At 42.2% G+C, this 22037-nt stretch overlaps 1 protein-coding gene across 5 annotated transcripts in view; it reads left to right on the top strand.

Moving 5' to 3' along the window:
- The window catches only part of agpat4 (1-acylglycerol-3-phosphate O-acyltransferase 4 (lysophosphatidic acid acyltransferase, delta)), a 127489-nt gene that overhangs the window by 81770 nt on the left and 23682 nt on the right, over positions 1–22037 (top strand). For 3 of the 5 annotated variants that reach the window (XM_059986485.1, XM_059986486.1, XM_059986487.1), the window contains exons 4-8: positions 2752–2913; positions 13461–13614; positions 14554–14656; positions 18017–18092; positions 20645–20843. In XM_059986485.1, the coding sequence (XP_059842468.1) occupies positions 2752–2913; positions 13461–13614; positions 14554–14656; positions 18017–18092; positions 20645–20843 (694 nt within the window). Of the gene's footprint in view, positions 1–2751; positions 2914–13460; positions 13615–14553; positions 14657–18016; positions 18109–20644; positions 20844–22037 lie in introns of all 5 variants that reach the window. The other 2 variants (XR_009515191.1, XM_059986488.1) reach the window with 2 other exon arrangements.

Here is a 22037-nt window from a genome sequence, read left to right on the forward strand (position 1 = left end):
GCTGATACATGCTGTTAAAGCTGAACACCATTTCTTAAATGGTGGATCATGGCTGTCAGAAGTCTGAAGCAATTTTTTTCCCCCCAAAAGCTGTTTTAGTTGTGAATGATGACTGAACGCTCAAGAGCAGTCAATGTATTGGAGGTCATGTTGGAAGGGAGTCCCAAATGAATAAACTGGCTGGAGCCCAGGTAGACAAATACTGAACAAACTGGGAACAACTATCACTGAAAGTTGATGCCAGGAGTCTACATTGGCTAATGATCCTATTTCAGCTGTCAAAGTGAGTCAGTTTGCCCTCAACTGGCTTGTGTATCACTAGCCTCACTTAATAATATACAGTCCATCACATTTTTACCAGCAATCTCTCTTCTACTTTGGACTGTTGAACACAGTTCAACTTTGGACACTTTGAGCACTTTCAACCCAGCTTCCATGGTCAAAGTCACTTAGATCACATTTTTTTCCCCATGTGGATGTTAGGTCTGAACAACAACTGAACCTCTTGACCATGTCTGCATGCTTTTATGCTTTGAGATGCTGTCACGTGATTGGCTGATTTGATATTTGTGTTAATGAGCAGGTGTGCCTTATAGAGTGGCGACTGAAGGTACTTTGCAACTTTTAATCCCAGCCCCAACCACTAATCCCCATTCTACTGTCAACAAAGACAGGACCTGAGTAAAACAGTTGATAACAAGGGTATCTACATATTAAAACCACCTACTTTCATTCTGTTTTTCACATGATTTCAATTAGCAGATGCTGTGAACATGAGTTTTGTCTCTATTCCATTTTGGAAATCCAGGACTTAGAATCTTTCCCAGTTAGTGAATGAATGAAGAATGAAAATCTGGAGAAATTATTTATAAATATTACCACACAAGTTCTTCATATTTGTTACAGCACTACATACTTAATTCCTGAATAAAGTTGAATGCCTTCACAAAAGTAGGTAAATATCTCAAATCACACTTAGTGTAAATTTTATTCTGTTTGTTTCGCTGTTTCGCATGGAGCATGTTGATGTTGCTGACACTAAGGTAAAGTCATGCTTAAGGGATTTTGCGTCATGCAAATTAATGAGTATGCACAAAGCTGGTCTTCATTGCAGGATTAGGTTTACCTGTTTAGGAGACAATTGATCATTTTCAAGTTTCATTGGACATTAAGGAACTAAGTTTTTCACATTATTATTCCCAGTATTAGACGTTTGGAAGATCGGCTTCTCAAAGTTGTGCTACTTACACCCCTGAGAACTTTCTTCCTACAGACAAGCAAGAAGCAAAGAAACAGCATGGAACCCGTTCAAGTAAAAACATCAAACACTCAATGTGAAAAAAAAACAAATTACACTAACGGCAAAAATGAGTGAAAAACACACAGAATATAAAACATCAAATACAGAGTCCTTGAAGCAGTTTAGAAATAAGGAATCAGTGCTTTCCCTGTGGTATTAATCCGGTATTTCTTCAGGATCCTGACGATCCTTCCAGGAACCATGGAAATCTAGGGAAGATAGGTGGTAGCGACAGGTTCTTCCTCATTGTTAGGTCACATTAAAGCCATATTTTATGTACGACTCGTCGTATTTTCTGTTGAAGGAAGCTTTCTTTTTTTTTGCAGTGTCAGTCTCAGCTGTCTCTGCGTTATCATCATCGTTATGCCTTTTCTGGTTCCTACCACCTCTTCCAAAGAAACTCTCAAGTGACTTCTGTTTTTTACTCATCGAGTAGTTGTAGATTAATGACCGACTAATGACCTCACGTGTGTAATGACTGTTCAAGTTCAACAGTGGTTGTAACAGGGAATGAGGAAAAGTGCAGCGGACTCATATCGTTTCATATCAACAAATTATATCATTTCCTCGCGGTCTGGTAGCACATGCTTTGTGGCCTAGTGGTTGGGGACCACTGATGTAGTGCACCTGTGGTAACAGCTCGTTTATTGCGCCAACCTAATTAGACATCTGATTTTTTTCCAATCATTTTTTTTGTAATTGTAAGTTTTGTCTTAATTTCTACCTGTACAGCAGATTCTTTCTGCCTCCTCTTGTCTCCATAGTTGGTTGCATGAAAATTGCCCCCAATTCCATCTCTTCCATAATTCAGTATTTACATTCCATTTGCCCTGGAGGGATCGTACACTCAGTGGCCACTTTATTAGATATCTCCTGTAGCTAATAAAGTGGCCACTTCATTATGTTTGTGGTCTTCATCTGCTGTAGCCCATCCACTTCAAGGTTCGATGTGTTGTGCGCTCAGAGATGCTCTTCTGTTCATCACTTTTGGAAAGCATGGTTATTTGAGTTCCTGTCTTCTTGAGCCAGTCTGGCCATTCTCCTCTGACCTCTGTCATTAACAAGGTGTTTTCACCCACAGAACTGCTTGTTTTTTGCACCATTCTCTAAACTCTAGAGACAGTTGTGCGTGAAAATCCCAGGAGATCCTCAGTTTCTGAGATAGTCAAACAACCCTGTCTGGCACCAGCAATCATTCCACGGTCAAAGTCACTTAGGTCACATTTCTTCCCCATTCTGATGTTTGGTCTGAACATCAACTTGATCATGTCTGTGTGTTTTTATGCATTGAGTTGCTGCCATATGATTGGCTGATTAGATACTTGCATTAATGAGCAGGTGTGCAGATGTATCTAATAAAGTGGCCACTGAGTGTTATCTGAAACGCTGGGCTTCATTGGTCACTAGCTTGTATTCATGTAATCTCTTAAACCTTTTTTTTCCCTGCGTAGAGTTCAAAAGTACTTGCGAAGAAAGAGCTAGCTTATGTTCCTCTGATTGGTTGGATGTGGTATTTTCTGGAGATAGTGTTTTGTAAGCGGCAGTGGGAGGAAGATCGCAAAAACGTTGTCCAGAGCTTACTTAACCTCCGTGATTACCCCGAAATTTTTTGGGTAAGTGTAGAGCTCGTATCAACAAATTTCAAGCGTATATCTGAATAGTTACTGAAGTGTACCTTAATTACTAAGAATAAAATTATAAAACAATCCAGTCATACAAGTTTTTAATTACTTTTAATTCCGTTTTTTTATTCATGCTTCGTTGCGATGATCTCTGAAATACCCAACAGAGAAAAAAAAATTATTACTAGATGCCTTTGGCAGACAAACCATAAACATGAAAAATACTGCAGATGCTGGAAATCCACAGCAGCACACACAAAATGCTGGAGGAACTCAGCAGGCCATGGACAGCATCTACGGAAATGAATCAACAGTTGACATCTCAGGCCGTGACTTCATCAGACTGTATAGGAGGGGGAAGGGGAAGGATGATAGCTAGAAGGTGATTGGTGAAGCCAGGTGGGTAAAAAAGGTAGAGGGCTGGAGAGGAAGGAATCTGATAGAGGAGAGTGTAACCATGGGAGAAAGGGAAGGAGGAGGGGCACCTGGGGGAGGTGACAGACAGGTGAGGAGAAGAGGTAAGAGGCCAGAGTGGGGAATAGAAGAAGAGAGAAGGGGAGGACAAATTAATATTCATGCCTTCAGGTTGGAGGCTATGTAGATAGAATAAGACGGTGATGATTGTGCTTTTTCAAAAGTGCCATTGTGCAGTGCAAGTATTTACAGTTACCTAACTCAGCAGTTGCTTATTGTGCTTATTACCACCTGCAGTATTAAACTATGACAATAATAAATGACATTAGCATCTGCATTATGTGAAAAATGCAAAATTTGAATTTTTTGTTGACCCATTCAAAGGGAAAGTGTTACAAATATGCTGAATTCTAACGCTACTTCAGTAGATGAGATTTGAAGATTTCTGAACTAAGTCAGTAGTGGCCAAATAGAGCTCTGCTGTGGTGTCTCTTGTAGTCGGACAATCCACCTCACATTATATTGAATAACCTTGGTCAAGATACTCAAGAGTGACTAGAACTTAGACCACAGGATACTGGGATAGAATTAGGCGTTTGGCCCATGGAGTCTACTCCATCATTCCATTCTGGCAGATTTATTATCTCTCTCAGCCCCCATGCCCTTGCCTTCTTCCTGCAACCTTTGACAGTCTTACTAATCAAGATCTTAGCAACCTCCGCTTTAAATATACCCGGTGACTTGACCTTCATAGCTATCTGTGGCAATGAATTCCTCAGATTCACCACCCTCTGGCTAAAGAAATTCCTCCACATTTCAGTTGCAAAGGGACGTCATTCAATTCTGAGGCTGTACCCTCTGGTCCTAGACAACCCCACTATAGGAAACATCCTCTACACATTCACTCTGTCTGGGCATTTCAAAATTCGATAGGCATTTCATTAAGATTCCCCCATCCCCCTTTTGTCTAAACTCCAGTGAGAAGAGGTTCAATTATGAAAAGCTCCTCGTTAACCCTTTTATTCCTGGCATCATTCTTGTGAATCTCCTCTGTACCTCCTCGAAAGGCAGCTCATTCCAAAACTGCTCTCGATATTCCAGGTACAGTCTGGCCTATACCTTCTAAAGACTCAGCATTACATCACTTTTCCAAGAGGACCATAATCCTGACATGGTTTGGAGGGCTGTGTGCCTCAATGACCCAGAGATCTATATTGGCTGGAGTCAGGGCTCTATGCTTTGGCTTGGTAGGGTCACCCATGCCAAGCAACTCAAAGGGTAGAAGCCTGACTGAGTGGTCCGCCAGTTCTCTAGGTTCAGTAGCTCAGCTCAGGGCTAACAACCCTGACTGGTAAAACAATACTGTTATGAAAACAGGCAGTGAGGAATCCCTATACATCTTGAGTCCAACGGTATTCCTGAGTCTCCACTGGGGATTTTCATGGCTGTCAATAGTCCAAGAGGAAGTTACTAGCATGATGAAGGAAGCCCTGAACTCCACCAGAGATGGAGGATCTTCATTGCTCCCATAAATACCAGCGCTGTAACAGGCTGTAAAAACAAATATATTTTTGCTTTTATATTCCAGTCTTCCCAAATGATTGCTAACTTTGCATTTGCCATCCTTACCACCGACTCATCCTGCAAGTCAATCCTGCATGGGAACGCCCAAGTCCCTTTGCACGTCTGTTTTCTGAATTTTTTCCCCATTTAGAAAATAGTCTGCATGTTTATTTCTTCTACCAATGTGCATGACCATACACTTCCCTACACTACACTTCACCTCCCACCTCTTTCCTCATTCTCCTAATCTGTCTACGTCCTGCAGATTTCCTGCTTCCTCAACACTACCTGCCTCTCCACTTAACTTTGTATTATTCGCAAACTTGGCCACAAAGCCATCAATTCCGTGACCCCAATCATTGGCATGTAATGTGAAAAGAAGGCCATCTGAATTTCAAAATACATTTATTATCAAAGACCTCACTTGGAATACTGTGTCTAGTTCTGGTCACCTCACTATAAGAAGGATGTGAATACTATAGAAAGGGTGCAGAGGAGATTTACAAGGATGTTGCCTGGACTGGAGAGTGTGCCTTATGAGAATAGGTTGAGTGAATCTGGCCTTTTCTCCTTAGAGCGACGGAGGACCATTGCTAGCAATGGTGGTGGAGGCAGTTACAATAGGGTCTTTTAAGAGAATCTTTGATGGGTACATGGAACTTAGAAAATTTGAGGGCTATGCGGTAGGGAAATTCTAGGCCCTTTCTAGCGTAAATTACATGGTCGGCACAACTTTGTGGGCTGAAGGGCTTGAAATGTACTTTAGATGTCTATGTTCTAAAGTAGGTATGAATCATACAACCTAGAGATTCACCTGTTCACAGGTAGCCACAAAGCAAGAAAACTGAAAGAACTGAATTTAAAAAATAAAGACCCAATGCACTGAGAAGGAGGGGGAGAAAACACAAATCACACAGGAAGCAAGCATTCCAAACCAAATTGGGTCCATAAGCCCAAAAGCCGGAGTAGGCCCGTAGCCTCAGTCTCAGTTTGTCATATAGCAGGGCAAATCGCCAGAAAACTTGCAGATGTGAAGCATGTAGCAGCCGGAGCAGTCTCACAGCCTCAGTCTTAGTGCCAAGGAGTGCAGAATAAAACATCATGGAGCATAATTGGCTCAACCCTCGCCTCTGGTCCTAACACCCTGCCTTTTCAGTCCATCTGGCCCAGTGTTTAAATTGAACATCCAAGTAAACAATATCCACTGACCCCTTTTGTGTATTCCTCAAAGAATTCCAACAGATTTGTCAGGCAAGATTTCCCCTTTAGGAAGCCATATAGACTTTGGCCTATTTGATCATTTGCCTCCAAGTACCCCAAACTTAGGATTCTCTGAGTTAAAAATGATGATTAAGAGATAACATATATATATATAACAATCACAGCACGGAAACAGGCCATCTCGGCCCTCCTAGTCCATGCCGAACTCTTAATCTCACCTAGTCCCTCCTACCCGCACTCAGCCCATAACCCTCACTCCTTTCCTGTCCATATACCTATCCAATTTTACCTTAAATGACACAACTGAACTGGCCTCTACTACTTCTACAGGAAGCTCATTCTACACAGCTATCACTCTTTGAGTAAAGAAATACCCCCTCGTGTTTCCCTTAAACTTCTGCCCCCTAACTCTCAAATCATGTCCTCTCGTTTGAATCTCCCCTACTCTCAATGGAAACAGCCTATTCACGTCAACTCTATCTATCCCTCTCAAAATTTTAAATACCTCGATCAAATCCCCCCTCAACCTTCTACACTCCAATGAATAAAGACTTAACTTGTTCAACCTTTCTCTGTAACTTAAGTGCTGAAACCCGGGTAACATCCTAGTAAATCGTCTCTGCACTCTCTCTAATTTATTGATATCTTTCCTATAATTCGGTGACCAGAACTGTACACAATATTCCAAATTTGGCCTTACCAATGCCTTGTACAATTTTAACATTACATCCCAACTTCTGTACTCAATGCTCTGATTTATAAAGGCCAGTGTTCCAAAAGCCTTCTTCACCACCCTATCTACATCAGACCACCTTCAGGGAACTATGCACTGTTATTCCTAGATCTCTCTGTTCCACTGCATTCCTCAATGCCCTACCATTTACCCTGTATGTTCTATTTGGATTATTCCTGCCAAAATGTAGAACCTCACACTTCTCAGCATTAAACTCCATCTGCCAACGTTCAACCCATTCTTCTAACCGGCATAAATCTCCCTGCAAGCTTTGAAAACCCACCTCATTATCCACAACACCTCCTACCTTAGTATCATTGGCATACTTACTAATCCAATTTACCACCCCATTATCCAGATCATTTATGTATATTACAAACAACATTGGGCCCAAAACAGATCCCTGAGGCACCCCGCTAGTCACCGGCCTCCATCCCAATAAACAATTATCCACCACTACTCTCTGGCATCTCCCATCTAGCCACTGTTGAATCCATTTTATTACTCCAGCATTAATACCTAACGACTGAACCTTCTTAACTAACCTTCCATGTGGAACTTTGTCAAAGACCTTGATGAAGTCCATATAGACTACATCCACTGCCTTACCCTCGTAAACATTCCTCGTAACTTCTTCAAAAAATTCAATAAGGTTTGTCAAACATGACCTTCCACGCACAAATCCATGCTGGCTACTCCTAATCAGATCCTGTCTATCCAGATAATTATAAATACTATCTCTAAGAATACTTTCAACTAATTTACCCACCACTGATGTCAAACTGACAGGTCTATAATTGCTAGGCTTACTTCTAGAACCCTTTTTAAACAATGGAACCACATGAGCAATACGCCAATCCTCCGGCACAATCCCCGTTTCTGATGACACCTGAAAGATCTCCGTCAGAGCTCCTGCTATCTCTACACAAACTTCCCTCAAGGTCCTAGGGAAAATCCTGTCAGGACCCGGAGATTTATCCACTTTTAAATTTCTTAAAAGCGCCAGTACTTCTACCTCTTTAATTGTCATAGGTTCCATAACTTCCTTACTTGTTTCCCACACCTTAGACAATTTAATATCCTTCTCCTTAGTGAATACCGAAGAGAAGAAATCATTCAAAATCTCTCCCATCTCCCTCGGCTCCACACATAGCTGACCACCCTGATTCTCTAAGGGACCAATTTTATCCCTCACTATCCTCTTGCTTTTAATATAACTGTAGGAACCTTTCGGATTTACTTTCACCTTATTTGCCATACTAACCTTGTATCTTCTTTTAGCTTTTCTAATCTCTTTCTTAAGATTCCTTTTACATTCTTTATACTCCTCGAGCAATTCCTTTACTCCATGCTGCCTATATCTATTGTAGACATCCCTCTTTTTCTGAACCAAGTTTCTAATATCCCTTGAAAACCATGGTGCTTTCAAACCTTTAACCTTTCCTTTCAACCTAACAGGAACATAAAGATTCTGTACCCTCATAATTTCACCCTTAAATGACCTCCATTTCTCTATTACATCCTTCCCATAAAACAACTTGACCCAATCCACTCTCTCTAAATCCCTTCGCATCTCCTCAAAGTTAGCCTTTCTTCAATCAAGAATCTCAACTCTAGGTCCAGTCCTGTCCTTCTCCATAATTATATTGAAGTTAATGCTATTGTGATCACTGGACCCGAAGTGCTCCCCAACGCATACATCTGTCAGCTGACCTATCGCATTCCCTAACAGGAGATCCAACACTGCCCCATCTCTAGTCGGTACTTCTATGTATTGTTGCAAAAAACTATCCTGCACACATTTCACAAACTCTAAACCATCCAGCCCTTTTACAGAATGAGCTTCCCAATCTACGTGTGGAAAATTAAAATCTCCCACAATCACCACCTTGTGTTTACTACAAATATCTGCTATCTCCTTACACATTTGCTCTTCCAACTCACGCTCCCCATTAGGTGGCCTATAAAACACTCCTATCAGTGTCACTACACCTTTCCCATTCCTCAATTCCACCCAAATCATCTCCCTAGAGGAGCTCTCTAATCTATCCTTCCAAAGCACCGCCATAAGATTTTCTCGGACAAGCAATGCAACACCTCCTCCTCTGGCCCCTCCTACTCTATCACACCTGAAGCAACTAAATCCAGGAATATTTAGTTGCCAATCACACCCTTCCTGCAACCATGTTTCACTAATAGCTACAACATCATAATTCCAGGAAGCAATCCACGCTTTAAGCTCATCCACCTTTCTTACAATGCTCCTAGCATTAAAATAGATACACCTCCTCCTCTCTTTTCATCCCTAACAATGCATTCAAATTTATTATCCTTTTCTTTCTTCTCCCCTACATCTTCGGGCTGAGTACATCCCTTCTCCATCACCTGCCTTTCCTCCCTCACTCACAGTCTACTTACTGGCTCTACTGGTGAACTAACCTCCTCTCCCATAGTTTCCTCAAATTGATTCCCGCCCTCACATCTTACTAGTTTAAAGTCTGCCCTGTAGCCCTAGCAAACCTCCCCGCAAGGATATTGGTCCCCCCAGGATTCAAGTGTAACCCGTCCTTCTTGAACAGGTCACGCCTGCCCCAGAAGAGGTCCCAATGACCCAGAAACTTGAATCCCTGCCCCCTGCTCCAATCCTTCAGCCACGCATTCATCCTCCACCTAATTCCATTCCTACTCTCACTGTAGCGTGGCATAGGCAGTAATCCGGAGATTACTACCTTTGCGGTCCTTCTTCTTAACTGCCTTCCTAACTCCCTGTACTCTCATTTCAGGACCTCTTCCCCTTTCCTACCTATGTCATTGGTACCTACATGTACCATGACCTCTGGGTCCCCACCCTCCCACTTCAGGATATCTTGGACGTGATCAGAAATGTCCCGAACCCTGGCACCAGGGAGGCAAACTACCATCCGGGACTCCCAATCACCTCCACAGAACCGCCTGTCTGAACCCCTGACTATCGAATCCCCTATTACTATGGTCCTCTTTCTTCTATCCCTACCCTTCTGAGCTACAGGGCCGTCCTCTGTGCCGGAGGCCCAGCCACTGTCACTTCCTCCAGGTAGGCTGTCCCCCCAACAGTACTCAAACACGAGTACTTATTGTCAAGGGGTACAGCCACTGGGGTACTCTCTAGTACCTGCCTCTTCCGCTTCCTGACCGTGACCCACCTATCTGCCTCCTGTGGCCCCGGAGTGACCACCTGCCTGTAACTCCTCTCTATCACCTCCTCACTCTCCCTGACCAGGCGAAGGTCATCGAGCTGCAGCTCCAGTTCCCTAACTCGGTCCCTCAGGAGCTGCAGTTCGGCGCACCTGGCGCAGATGTGGACGTCCGGGAGGCTCGGAGACTCCAGGATCTCCCACATCCGACACCGAGAACAACAAGCTGCCCTCACACTCATACTTCCTGAATAACTGAAAATAACAAGGAGAACTAAAAGATAAGCCTACTGTGCCCTCTTCCGCCTAAGCCCTCTGAGCCCAAGCCCTACACTCTGCAGCCCGCAAACGAAGCTGCCCGCTGCTTAAGGCTGCATTCTTTTTATATCTTCCCTCCTTTCCAGGCCTCCTTCACGCGCCTGCGCAGTCCCGCCTCTCAGAACTCTGATCTGAGAAGCAATTTGAAAATGGCCGCCGCCGCACTTCTTCTCAAAGCCTCGCTGTCTTCTTCCAAAAGAGAACTACCTCACTCTTTCTCTCCTTTTTATATCTTTCCTCCTTCCCAGGCCTCCTTCGCGTGCCTGCACAGTCCCGCCTCTCAGAACTCCGATCTGAGAAGCAATTTGAAAATGGCCGCCGCCGCACTTCTTCTCAAAGCCTCGCTGTCTTCTTCCAAAAGGGATGGAGGCTAAAACATAGGAAGGACTGTACATCATTGGAAACTCTTCTACCATAATGGGGAGGACTTTGTAAGAATGTTCAGCCACAAAAGCCTCAGTTTACCATTGATTGCTGTTAATTCCCCTGTTCCTTATTTGGTTGGATTAGTGTTTACCAGAGTAGTCCTTGTGGTTGCTGCCTCTGGGAAGGTCAACTGTTATGCCACAGCTTGTCAATCAACTTGTCACATTTAATTCTAATTGTTTGGGTACACTGGGCTCCTGAGACAATCTGTCATTAAAAAGTATTCTGAGACTAATTGCATTTGAATGTAGACAATATAACCTCTTTAATTATAGTTATGGTGGGTATTGTGTTACAGTTCACAACTGTTAACATCACTAGACACGGTCCCTTACCATCTGAAGTATAATGAAACATGACATCAATTAACAGAGTTAATCTGCTAAACTTTTCGAGAATTGAAAGGCCTAGATCGGGGGTCGGCAACCTGCGGCTCCCGAGCCATTTGTGGCTCTTTCACCTCTGTGCTGCGGCTCCCTGTGGCTTTGGGAAATAATTGGTCAGTATTTAATTAAAATGTATTTTATGTTAGTTTGTTAGCTTTTGAAATGTAATTATGGTGATCTTGTACAACCTAAGTGTAGCGACACATTTCCTGCCACATCCGAAACGGCTCACAATTAGCCAGCATTCCGGCTAAGGGAGATAGCCTACGGGGGTTTGTGAGTACGCGTCTTTTGCAGCATCTGCGTCCATGGGGGCTGGGTTGAGGGAGGCTTAAAAGCAAGGCTGTTTAGTTCGAATAAAGCTATCTTTGACTGCAGTTTACTGACACCGCTACAACGTGTTTTTATCGCTGGCTGTCCAGACGGAAGGTGCTGAAACGCTTTGTCGCGTGTCTGGAAGAAGTGAAAACTTTCCTGGGCAGCAAAGGGCTCACCTTTCCTGAGCTGGAACAGCCAGAGTGGCTGGAAAAGCTACACTTCATGGTAGACATGACAGCGCACCTGAACACGCTGAACACAGCTCTTCAGGGGAAAGGACGTACAGCCCTGCACATGTTGGAGGATGTTTTGGCATTCGAGCGCAAGTTGACAGTGCTTGCCAGAGATTTACAGAAAGGCACTTTGTCTCACTTCCCCAATTTGAGAGAGTTCAAACAAGGTCACGACATGATAATTTCGGAGTATTTACATTCTACAATCATCGCAATGCAAACATCGTTTGGGAAACGCTTCTGTGAGTTCAGAGAGGAAAAAAACACATTATCCTTCCCGGTCACTCCCTTAAGCATCGATCCTTCCCTACTGAATACGACTGCATTGGCAGGTGTGAGTCAACCTGATCTTGAGATGGAACTGGCCGACATAGCCGACAAAGACATATGGGTGTCCAAGTTTAGACGCTTGACAGCAAACCTTGAAGATGTTGCCCGTCAGAAGGCCGTTCTTGCTCAGAAACACAAATGGAGTGATATTGAAAACCTCACAGATGACAGCTTGCGATCCTGTGTAAAGATGAAGGTGACATCATACAGCCCTGATGTGCAGACGCTGTGCGCTGAGGTCCAGGAGCAGAAATCCCATTAACCAAGTATGATAAATATTTTAATTGCCTATTATTTTACTTATATTCATATTTTTTCATTGTTCAGTGAAATAGTCCTTTCATTTTTCAGGATGACAGCTGGCTGACGTTATTTTTGGTTTGCTGCTGGCGGAAAATTTAAGTTCGGCGTTTTTCATAAATACAAGAAGGACTCAAATAGACATTGAATATTTTACTTAAAAGTAACTTTCAACCCAACGTCTTTTTTTCGGAGTTCAAAATGTTTTTGTTGCATGCAGAAATGTAATTTCGTTTTCTCTGCAGGAGTTCATCAATTTCATAAATGCAACACATTATAGTTTGTTTATACATAGCATAAAGGCAAAAAAAACGTTGTATGCAGTGTTATTTCATTTTAAATGTCAAACGGGTTTTGCGGCTCCCAGTGTTTTCTTTTCTGTGGGAAACGGGTCCAAGTGGCTCTTTCAGTGGTAAAGGTTGCTGACCCCTGGCCTAGATGGAGTGAATGTGGTGAGGATGTTTCCTATAATGTGGGAGCCTAAGACCAAAGGGCATTTAGAACAAAGATGAGGATGGGTTTCTGATTTAGCCAGAGGGTGGTGAATCTATGGAATTCATTGTCACAGATAGTTGTGAAGGCCTAATCATTGGGTGTATTTAAAGTGGGGGTTGATAGGTTCTTGATTAGTAAGGATGTCAAAGATCACGGGTGAAGGCTGGAGAATGGGGTTGCGAGGGATAATAAATAAACCATGGGGGAATGCTGGCACATTCTCAGTGGGTGGAAAGAGCTCTCCTCTCCTATCTTATGGTCTTATGGATAGTGGAAGTTGTAGCTCATGTGATTCACACTACCATTTTCTCTAAATATCACAATTTAATCATAGCAATTAATGATTGGTATTTATTCTTTATTGTTAATTTGGGACAATGATTATGTGCCCTTGAAGTAGCTATTTTAACAAACTGTTTTGCGCAATGGGTTTATTGGATCTTCATGCAACTTCATGCAACTCCAGTACGTGTTTACTTTCAACAAGACAAGAATGCAATATCTTGTGGCAGCAAAATGATAATTGCTCTCATATGGAATTGAAAGGGTTTATGGTTATTGTTAACTTTCGTTTCTTACAGATTTATTATTATCCCTTACCAGTTCTGTTATCTTCTCTGACTTGCAGTTTCTGATTCACTGCGAAGGAACGCGCTTTACAGAGAAAAAACATCAGATTAGCATGCAGGTGGCAGAAGCCAAAGGTTTACCCAAGCTGAAGCACCATCTCCTCCCTCGAACAAAAGGCTTTGCATTCACTGTTCAGTGTCTGAGGGGTGTAGGTGAGGTATCAGGTTTTCTTATAAGAATGGTTGAGGTGCTTAACATACCTGCCAGTTTGCAAGGGGCATTATTTTCTGTTTAGATGTGTCGTTTTGGTTAAATTTACTTGCGGATGTTGTTTATAGTTTTATCATGCGGCTACCAAGATGGTAGAAGGTAAAACAGACCTGTCACGAATTTTTATATCTAACAATTCCTGTTTCCCAACAGAACTTGAGAAATGGGGACAGACCACCTCAGATCCTTGTGATCGTTCAGTCTTTGCCCTACACTGATGCTCTGTGCCCTGGGGGCTGCTTTTGGAAAATATTAAGGGAGCCTGGTGTCTGGCCAGAACATGCCCTTTACACGGCCTTGCTCAACATTACTAAAACAGATGACCTGCTTGTTATATTAGTCAAATGTTTGCTTTTCCTACATTGTAGTCATGATATTATAAAGCTTTGTCATTCATAGTAAAGCACTTTGGGATGTTCTAAAAGGAACATTAAAGATGTTAAATAAATCCAAGTTCTTCCATTACTGACAATAAACTTTCTGCTTAGGAGTGTGAAGTAGTCCATGCAGAAATGAAATTCAAGCTGTTTCCTATGCCTCTGCCATCATTGATCTAATTCTTGTTAATCTTACGTGACTGCAGTTAATTTCACAATGTTTTCGCCTTCATGTTTATCTTGCTGAAAACTTTGAAGTCATATCCTAAGTATCACATTTGTAACAAATCAATGTAATATGAAAGCCCCCCCCCCCAACAAACAATGGAACAGCATTTATAACTTTGTATGTCTCAGCGCGATGATAAACTTGAAGTGAAATGCCTCAGGCATAAGATTTTGAACTTAACCTGTTACCAAGATTTTTTTGGTTAACATTGATTGAATTGTTCCATGGTTATAAAATTAAAGTAAACTATTTTCATCTGGTGTTGTTTTTCCTAGTTGCAGCTGTGTATGATGCTACACTCAATTTCAGAAATGGTGAAAATCCAACTTTACTGGGAACTTTACATGGGAAAAAGTACCATGCGGATCTCTATGTTCGGTAAGATGCCAGTTTGTGGGTAGCGGTGTGTGAGTATGCGTAGCCATTTTAAAGTAGGAGTTTTGGGGGAAGAAGATGGAGAGAGGTGTGGGTCACAGTAAAGAATTTAACAGCATTTTTGAAGATAATTCCCCTATATCATCCATTCATCTTCAGACTAATTGGTTGTCAGTCAAGTGGCTGTGTGGCACAAGACTGTAGAGGAAGGTGGGAGTTTTAGTGATAGACAGATTGATCATAGTAGGAGCAATTTGGATGACTGGAGAAGTAAAACAAATTTTACCTGAAGAGATCTGGGAAGGAGTTGAGTCCTTGGTATGTCAAATCACAAATAGGTGTATAATCAGCATCTTGTATGTCATGAAATTTGTTGCCTTGGGGCAGCAGGACATTGCAAAGATATGAAATTACTATAAACTACAAAATAAACAGTGCAAAGAAAAAGCAATAATGTGGTAGGTAGTGTTCAATAGGTACATTTAATGTCAGAGAAATGTATACAATAAAAATCCTGAAATTCTTTTTAAAACAGAGGTGTGCCCCAAAGAATGAAAGACAGTTAAATGTTTGAACCCCAAAGCCCCCCCAGTTCCCCCCTCCCACACACAAGTAGTAGCAAAGTGACGACCCCCCCCCCACCAGAAAAATAGCATCGGCACCCTCCACTGAGTGCTGAAGTTTGCAGCAAAGCATTAATAAAGACACAGACTTGCAGTACCCCGGAGACTAATCATTTAACAGGTAATTCGACATACCATAGGTGCTTTCTTACGCTAATAAGGGAAGAAGAGGTGTCCCAGTTTCACAGTGAGGGGGGGACATAACAAACAACTCGCCAATTTATGGTGTTAGAAGTCTTGCGTTGCTTTTTCCAAGCTCTGTGCTCAAAGAACTCAGGTCTCTGGGCACACAGCCAGCAGCCAGCTCACTGCTTTCGATCTTCCGTGTACTCCCACAACACATCAAGCGGCAACACTGACCTCAAATCCTCTGGCCTCCAGAGCAAGAAAAATCTGGCACCCTGAAGGCGTCTTAGTCTCCTAGGCCATGTCCTTGGCATATCAAAAAGCGGCCGGTCGTGAGGCCTGAGAGTGGGTCCCTTTCCCGCAAAGGACAGAAGTCAGCATGTAATTCCAGGTCAGGGTCTTCAAAAGCACTCTGAAAAGGAGAAAAAGGGATATTAAGGATAGAGATCAAGCTGTTTTTGAAGATGCAAGCAAAGGAGTCGCTGTTTGGCGCCATTATCCGAAGGTCCACCCTCTGTGATTGGGTAGTTCAGAAATCTGATGTCAAAGGGGAAGAAGCTGTTTCTGAATCATTGAGTGTGAGTCTGAAAGGCTCCTGTAGCTTCTTCCTGATAGTAGTAAGGAGAAGAGGATATGTTCGGGATGGTGAGAGTCTTTAGTGATAGATGCCGCCTTCTTGATGCACTGCCCCTTGAAGAAGTTATCAGTGGTGGGGATGATTGTGACTGATTTTGCTGGCTGTTTACAACCCTCTGCAGCATCTTGTGATCTTGTACATTGGAGTTGATGTGCAAATAATCGGAATGCTCTCTTTCGTGCATCTATATAAATTTGCAAGAGTCTTCAGCAGACCAAACCTCCTCAAACTTCTAATGTAGTAGAACCACTAGTGTGCCTTGTTCATGATTGTATTAATGCATTTTCCCCCGAGGATGCATCTTCCAATATGCTAACAGCCTGGAACTTGAAGCTGCTCACTCTTTCTACCACTGCCTACCTCTGAACGTCTGAAGAAGATGGCGCCAGCAAACAACGCAACCAAGGGCAACGTCCTCCAGGCAGTTCATGAAACTACTTTTTTTCCACTTCTTCATGTTAGCCATTTCAGCCCTGGGAAAAAGCCACATGATCAATGCCTCTCATTATCTTGTACACCTCTATCAAGTCACCTCTCATCAGTCGTCATTCCAAGGAGAAAAGGCCGAGTTCACTCAACCTATTCTCATAAGGCATGCTCCTATTCCGCTAAGTTCTGCTACTATTGGAGCCTGTGACCTACTGTTCAGTGCCTGTGATCTATATTTTGGCAGTGTGTTTCTGGGCTAATTGAGTGATCTGTTGCTTTGCTGTCTCCGAGAGGGTTCCGTGAGGCTTTGAGAGGTTTAATCGATGCGGGTTTGTGAATTAGACTCGCGTGATGATGTGTTTCTGGTCACTCCTATTTTTGTTGCTGTTTTCAGTTATTTTGAATCAGGGTGGCCTGCTTTTAATGAACACTGAACTCTGAACTGAATGTGCCTGAACTCTTTTGTGTTTTACAGTCTGTGTCTTTTGCTTGTTTTTCTTGTTGCTGTTTGTGCGGTTTTGTTTTTGCATGTGGGGGTGTTGATGTTTTTCTTTGTTTCGTGGCTGTCTGTGGGGAAGACAAATTTCAGGGTTGTATACTGCATACATATTTTGATAATAAATATACTTGTGACGTTGAATGATGACTGGCACGTGTTCTCCCAAATTTCCCTTTCACAATCAATTTCTTGATCTTGGTCGTGTGAAGGTGTTGCAATACCACTTGACCAGCTTGATCTATCTCATTCCTGGACATCACCTTGCTACCTTCTAAGATTTCGCCAACAGCACTGGTGTCATCTGCAAATTTATATAGATGGTGTTTGTGCTTTGCCATGAGTGTAGAGAGCGCGGTGGGCTAAAGGCACATCACTGAGGTGTGCCCGTGTTGATTGTGAGCAAGGTGAAGATGCCATCGCTGATCTGTACTGACTATGAATCAGTAGGTGAGATCACAAGGTGGGAGAAGGGAGTGTACAGAGAAGGTTGTGGGGTGGGCTGTGGCTTAGAGGAGATCAGGAGAAGCTAAAGACTTGTTATCACATTATGATCACTTGAGTGACTGAGTGATAGGATGGAGATCACAAGTGCTTGAGAAGATGTGAACTGAGAATGTTGTGAGCAGTCTGTTAGATAAAAATGTTAAATAGAGGTTTTGTGACAATCAGATGAATGTTTAGGAGCACAGAACACAGGAGAATTGTTACTAGTGTCCTAATCAGTATTTATCCCTTAATTAACTAATGGAACAGATTATTTGTTAATTATTATTGAACGGTTTGTGGGTTCTTGTTTTTGTCAAATATTTCCCATATTGAAATCATGATGGATTCAGACGTACTTGTGTATTTAAATCACTGTGAGACACCCTGAAGTCGTGAAGTGATAATCTTAAGTGGTTTTCTTTCTAACTTCATTGAAGATCCCAGTATTAGTTTTCTTTTTGCATTTGTAAAGTAGTCTTTTCTATCAGCATTGTATTTTAGATTTATGTAGAAAGCAAGTTTAATATGTTTTAAAATTTCTGACATTTAATTTGGATTTGCAGACGGATCCCATTAGAAGAGATTCCTGAAGACGAAAAGGAATGTGCCAACTGGCTCCATAAACTGTATCAAGAAAAGGCAAGGTTATTTCATGGTGACTAAGATATATTCAATGACGATGAATTTATTTTGTTTAGCTTGTCCATACCAGTTCTAAAGAACTCAGAAACAATTTCATGCTCGTATACACTCTGTGGCCATTTTGTTAGGCACAAGAGTAGCCTTTTGCTTCATCTGGCTCTACTGCTACTGTAGCTCATCCACTTCAAGGCTCAACATGTTGTATGTTCAACACCTCTGTTGGAACATATGGTTATTTGAGTTATTGTCGTCTTTCTGTCAGCTTGAACCAGTCTGGCCAATGTCCTCTGTCCTCTCTCATTAACAAGGTGTTTTCACCACAGAACTGCACCTCACTGGATGTTTTTTGTTTTTTGCACCATTCTGTGTAAACTCTAGTGTGTGAAAATTCCCAGAAGATCAGCAGTTTCTGAGATACTCAAACCACCTCATCTGGCACCAACAATCATGCCATGGTCAAAGTCAGTGAGATCACATTTCTTCCCCATTCTGATGTTTTTTTTTTCCAGCAGCAACTATGTCTGCATGTTTTTATGCATTGAATCGCTGCCACATGATTGGCTGATTAGATATTTGTATTAATGAGCAGGTGTACCAAATAAAGTGGCCACTGAGGATATAATTACAAATTCATTTGCACTCCTTTTTTTTTGAACAATTTAAGAAACTACAAGTAGTGCTGAATTGCATTTGGCTTCAGGGTAATGCTAATTCTCTGACGCAATGGTTGGTGTCCTGATCTTGATGGTTTGGAACACTGAGCCTTGAGTGATGAAGGTAAACCCTGCTTGTGGCAAACTCAATGTGACTCTTTCTGGTCGCAGTCGATAGGAGTGATCAGAGTAATGAGAATGCTGCTGCTTCCCCACTGTCAGATTTCTGAACAGTTCCTGAATGCTACTTCATTTTTTGCACTTATTGTGTAAGTTATGGGAATAGTTAATGTCTTTGCACTGTACTGCAGCTGAAAACAACCAATTTAATCTCATACAAGTCAGTGTTAATAAAGCAGATTCTGATATGGCAAATCAATTGTACTTCCTTTTCATGATATATCTTTGGTTCACTGACTCTATTCAGGCCTTTAAAGGTTAAAGTCTCAATGTTTATTCTGAATCTCTATGCACATGATGTCGCATTGAAGCTTCCTTTAATTAGTGAAAGCTATTTAATGGCTCCTAATCACTGCGTATAGGAGTTTGGAGAATAATGTAATATGTCCACAGGACCATAAGACATAGGAGCAGAATTAGGCCATTTGGCCCATCAAGTCTGCTCCACCATTCCAATTTGGTTGATTTGTTACCTTCCTTAGTTCTCCCCATAACCCTAAGGGGCAGGTAGTATTGAGGAGGCAGAGAGTCAGCAGAAGGACTTGGACAGATTGGGAGAGTAGCTAAGAATTGACAGGTGGAATATAGTGTTGGGAAATGTACGGCCATGCACTTTGGTAGAAGGAATAACAGTGTAGACTATTTCCTAAATAGGGGAGGGGAGGATAATTCAAGAATTGGAGGTGCAAAAGGACTCCTAAGTCCTTGTGCATGATTCCCTGAAGATTAACTTGCAGGTTGAGTATGTGGTAAGGAAGGCAAAAGGAATGTTAGCATTGATTTTGAAAGGACTAGAATGTAATGCTGAGGCTTTATAAAGCTTTAGCCAGGCCGCACTGGGAGCATTGTGTGCAGTTTTGGGCCCCTCATCTAAGAAAAGATATGCCTGCATTGTAGAGGATCCGGAAGAGGTTCAGGAGAACTATTCTGGGATTGAGAGGGTTAATGTATGGAGAGCTTCTGATGGTCCTGGGCCTGTTTTTGATGGAGTTTAGAAGATTGGGGGGTGGGAAGGTACCTCATTGAAACCTAGCAAATATTGGGAGGCCTGGATAGAATGGACGTGGAGATGATATTTCCTATAGTGGGTAAGTTTAGGACCACAGGGCACACTCAATACGGGGATGTCCATTTGAGGCTGTGACCTCTGGTCCTTGACTCACCCCGTTATAGGAAATGTCCTCTCTACTTCCACTCTATCAATGCCTCAGAATAAAAGGATGTCACTTCATAACAGAGATGAGGATGAATTTCTTTAGCCAGAGGGTAGGGAATATGTGAAATTTATCACCACAAATAGCTGTGCAGGCCAAGTCACTGGGTATATTTAAAGTGGAGGTTGATAGGTAAGGGTGTCAGAGGTTAAGGGGAGGAGGCAGGAGAATAGGGTCGAGAGAGGATAATAAATCAGCCATGATGGAATGGTGGAACAGACTCGATGGGCTGAATGGCCCAATTCTGCTGCTACGTCTTATGGTCTAATGAAATAGTATTATTATGTTGTACACCTTGGAACTGAAGCAGACATAGTGAATATGTCTTCAGTTGTCCTGTAACTAGGTTCCTGTATAGTGGACAAGTTGTAGCACAGCAGATGTTAACTCTGCGTTGTGTAACAGAAATGACCAGAAACTAACTTGGGCGCAGTGCAGAAGTGTGTGGAATTTTGCATGGAGTTCATTCTTCACTAAAGTGTACCACCTTGCTTCTTCTCAGGATCTTCTGCAAGAGGAATACTACAAAAATGGCACTTACCCTGGCACAGCAATTGTCCCACCAAAACGACCGTGGGTCCTTTTAAACTGGCTGTTCTGGTCTGGGTTACTGCTCTTTCCTTTGTTTAAGCTAGTTGCCAATATGATCATCAGCGGATCGTCCCTGATTCTAATTGCATTTCTGCTTATCATCATTGTGGGTAAGTCGTGAATGGTTGTTTCTTCTGTTTGTCGTGTTCCCATCTGAATTGTGAAGCATGTGCTCCAAATCTGGTTTGAGTTTTCAAAAATGAACAGGCTGTTTCCAAAAATATACGTGAAAAAAATTCACATTAATTCTTGTGGGCATTCTGGGTACACAATGTAAATGAAAAAAATTATTTTGGATCTTTTCAAATGCACAGCTGTTTCATTTTTCTGTCTGATAACAATTTATATTTCAGAGTCTGAGCTTGGATTCTTGGGGGGCGGGTCTTAATACTTACAGAATTCTTGCATGCAAAGACTAACCTATGCATGCACTGGCATCACGGTTAGAGGGAGGTCTTCCTTAATCCACACCCTTTTGATTTATTTACCACTGCGATTTTTAACTCCTCTACTTATGGTTGAATCCTATTTAATCTGAAATGGTACATTACCATTTGCCGTATTTGCTGTTTGCAAATATATATTTGTAAGGAGATATCTTTTTAGATTAACAGAATGCTTGAGTTAACTGATTTCAGCTTGGCAGCAGCAAGGCTTACTACATTGTTCTTGGTTAGATGGGCTGTAATGGACATGTCCATGGTACATTCAAAACCTGAACCCATTAACTTTCTTCCGATTATGGTTGTTATGCCTGAGTGTCCTTTTCTCTCTTTGCGCAACACATTGAACCCAAAATTCAGATCAATTAAGCTTTCACTTCTGGTATTGTGTGATTTATCTGCATTCTTTCTCTCCTCCCTTCCACTGTTTTCTCCTTTTAACCCTTGCACCTGAACTGGATCTAATAATGGAAACACTTGAAAGGTCTGAAGAGGCCTTCTGATTCCAGATTCTAGATCCGGTGATTCGAGTAGATTCTAGAACACAGTGTAGTAATGGGGCAAACCAATAGTGATTTACAGGGATTGTTTGAAAATGAACCATCTTGAGCAACAGGAAGCTTCAAGTCTGCATGGATGGGGATAATATTTGAAAGGGGCTTGGTACAAGATAACATGGGGATAAGGGCGTTCCGGATGCAAAAGTCTTTGTATAGAAAAGATTCAAGGCTAGAGAGAAAGGCATTGAAGCCAATCCAAAGCTGGAAGATCTTGGTGTCATTGGTGTGTGGGGTACATTGAACATAGAACAGTACAGCACAGTTGAGGCCCTTCAGCCCGCGATGTTGTACCAACCTCTTA

This window comes from Hypanus sabinus, chromosome 12, assembly GCF_030144855.1.
Source record: "Hypanus sabinus isolate sHypSab1 chromosome 12, sHypSab1.hap1, whole genome shotgun sequence".
Taxonomy (NCBI): domain Eukaryota; kingdom Metazoa; phylum Chordata; class Chondrichthyes; order Myliobatiformes; family Dasyatidae; genus Hypanus; species Hypanus sabinus.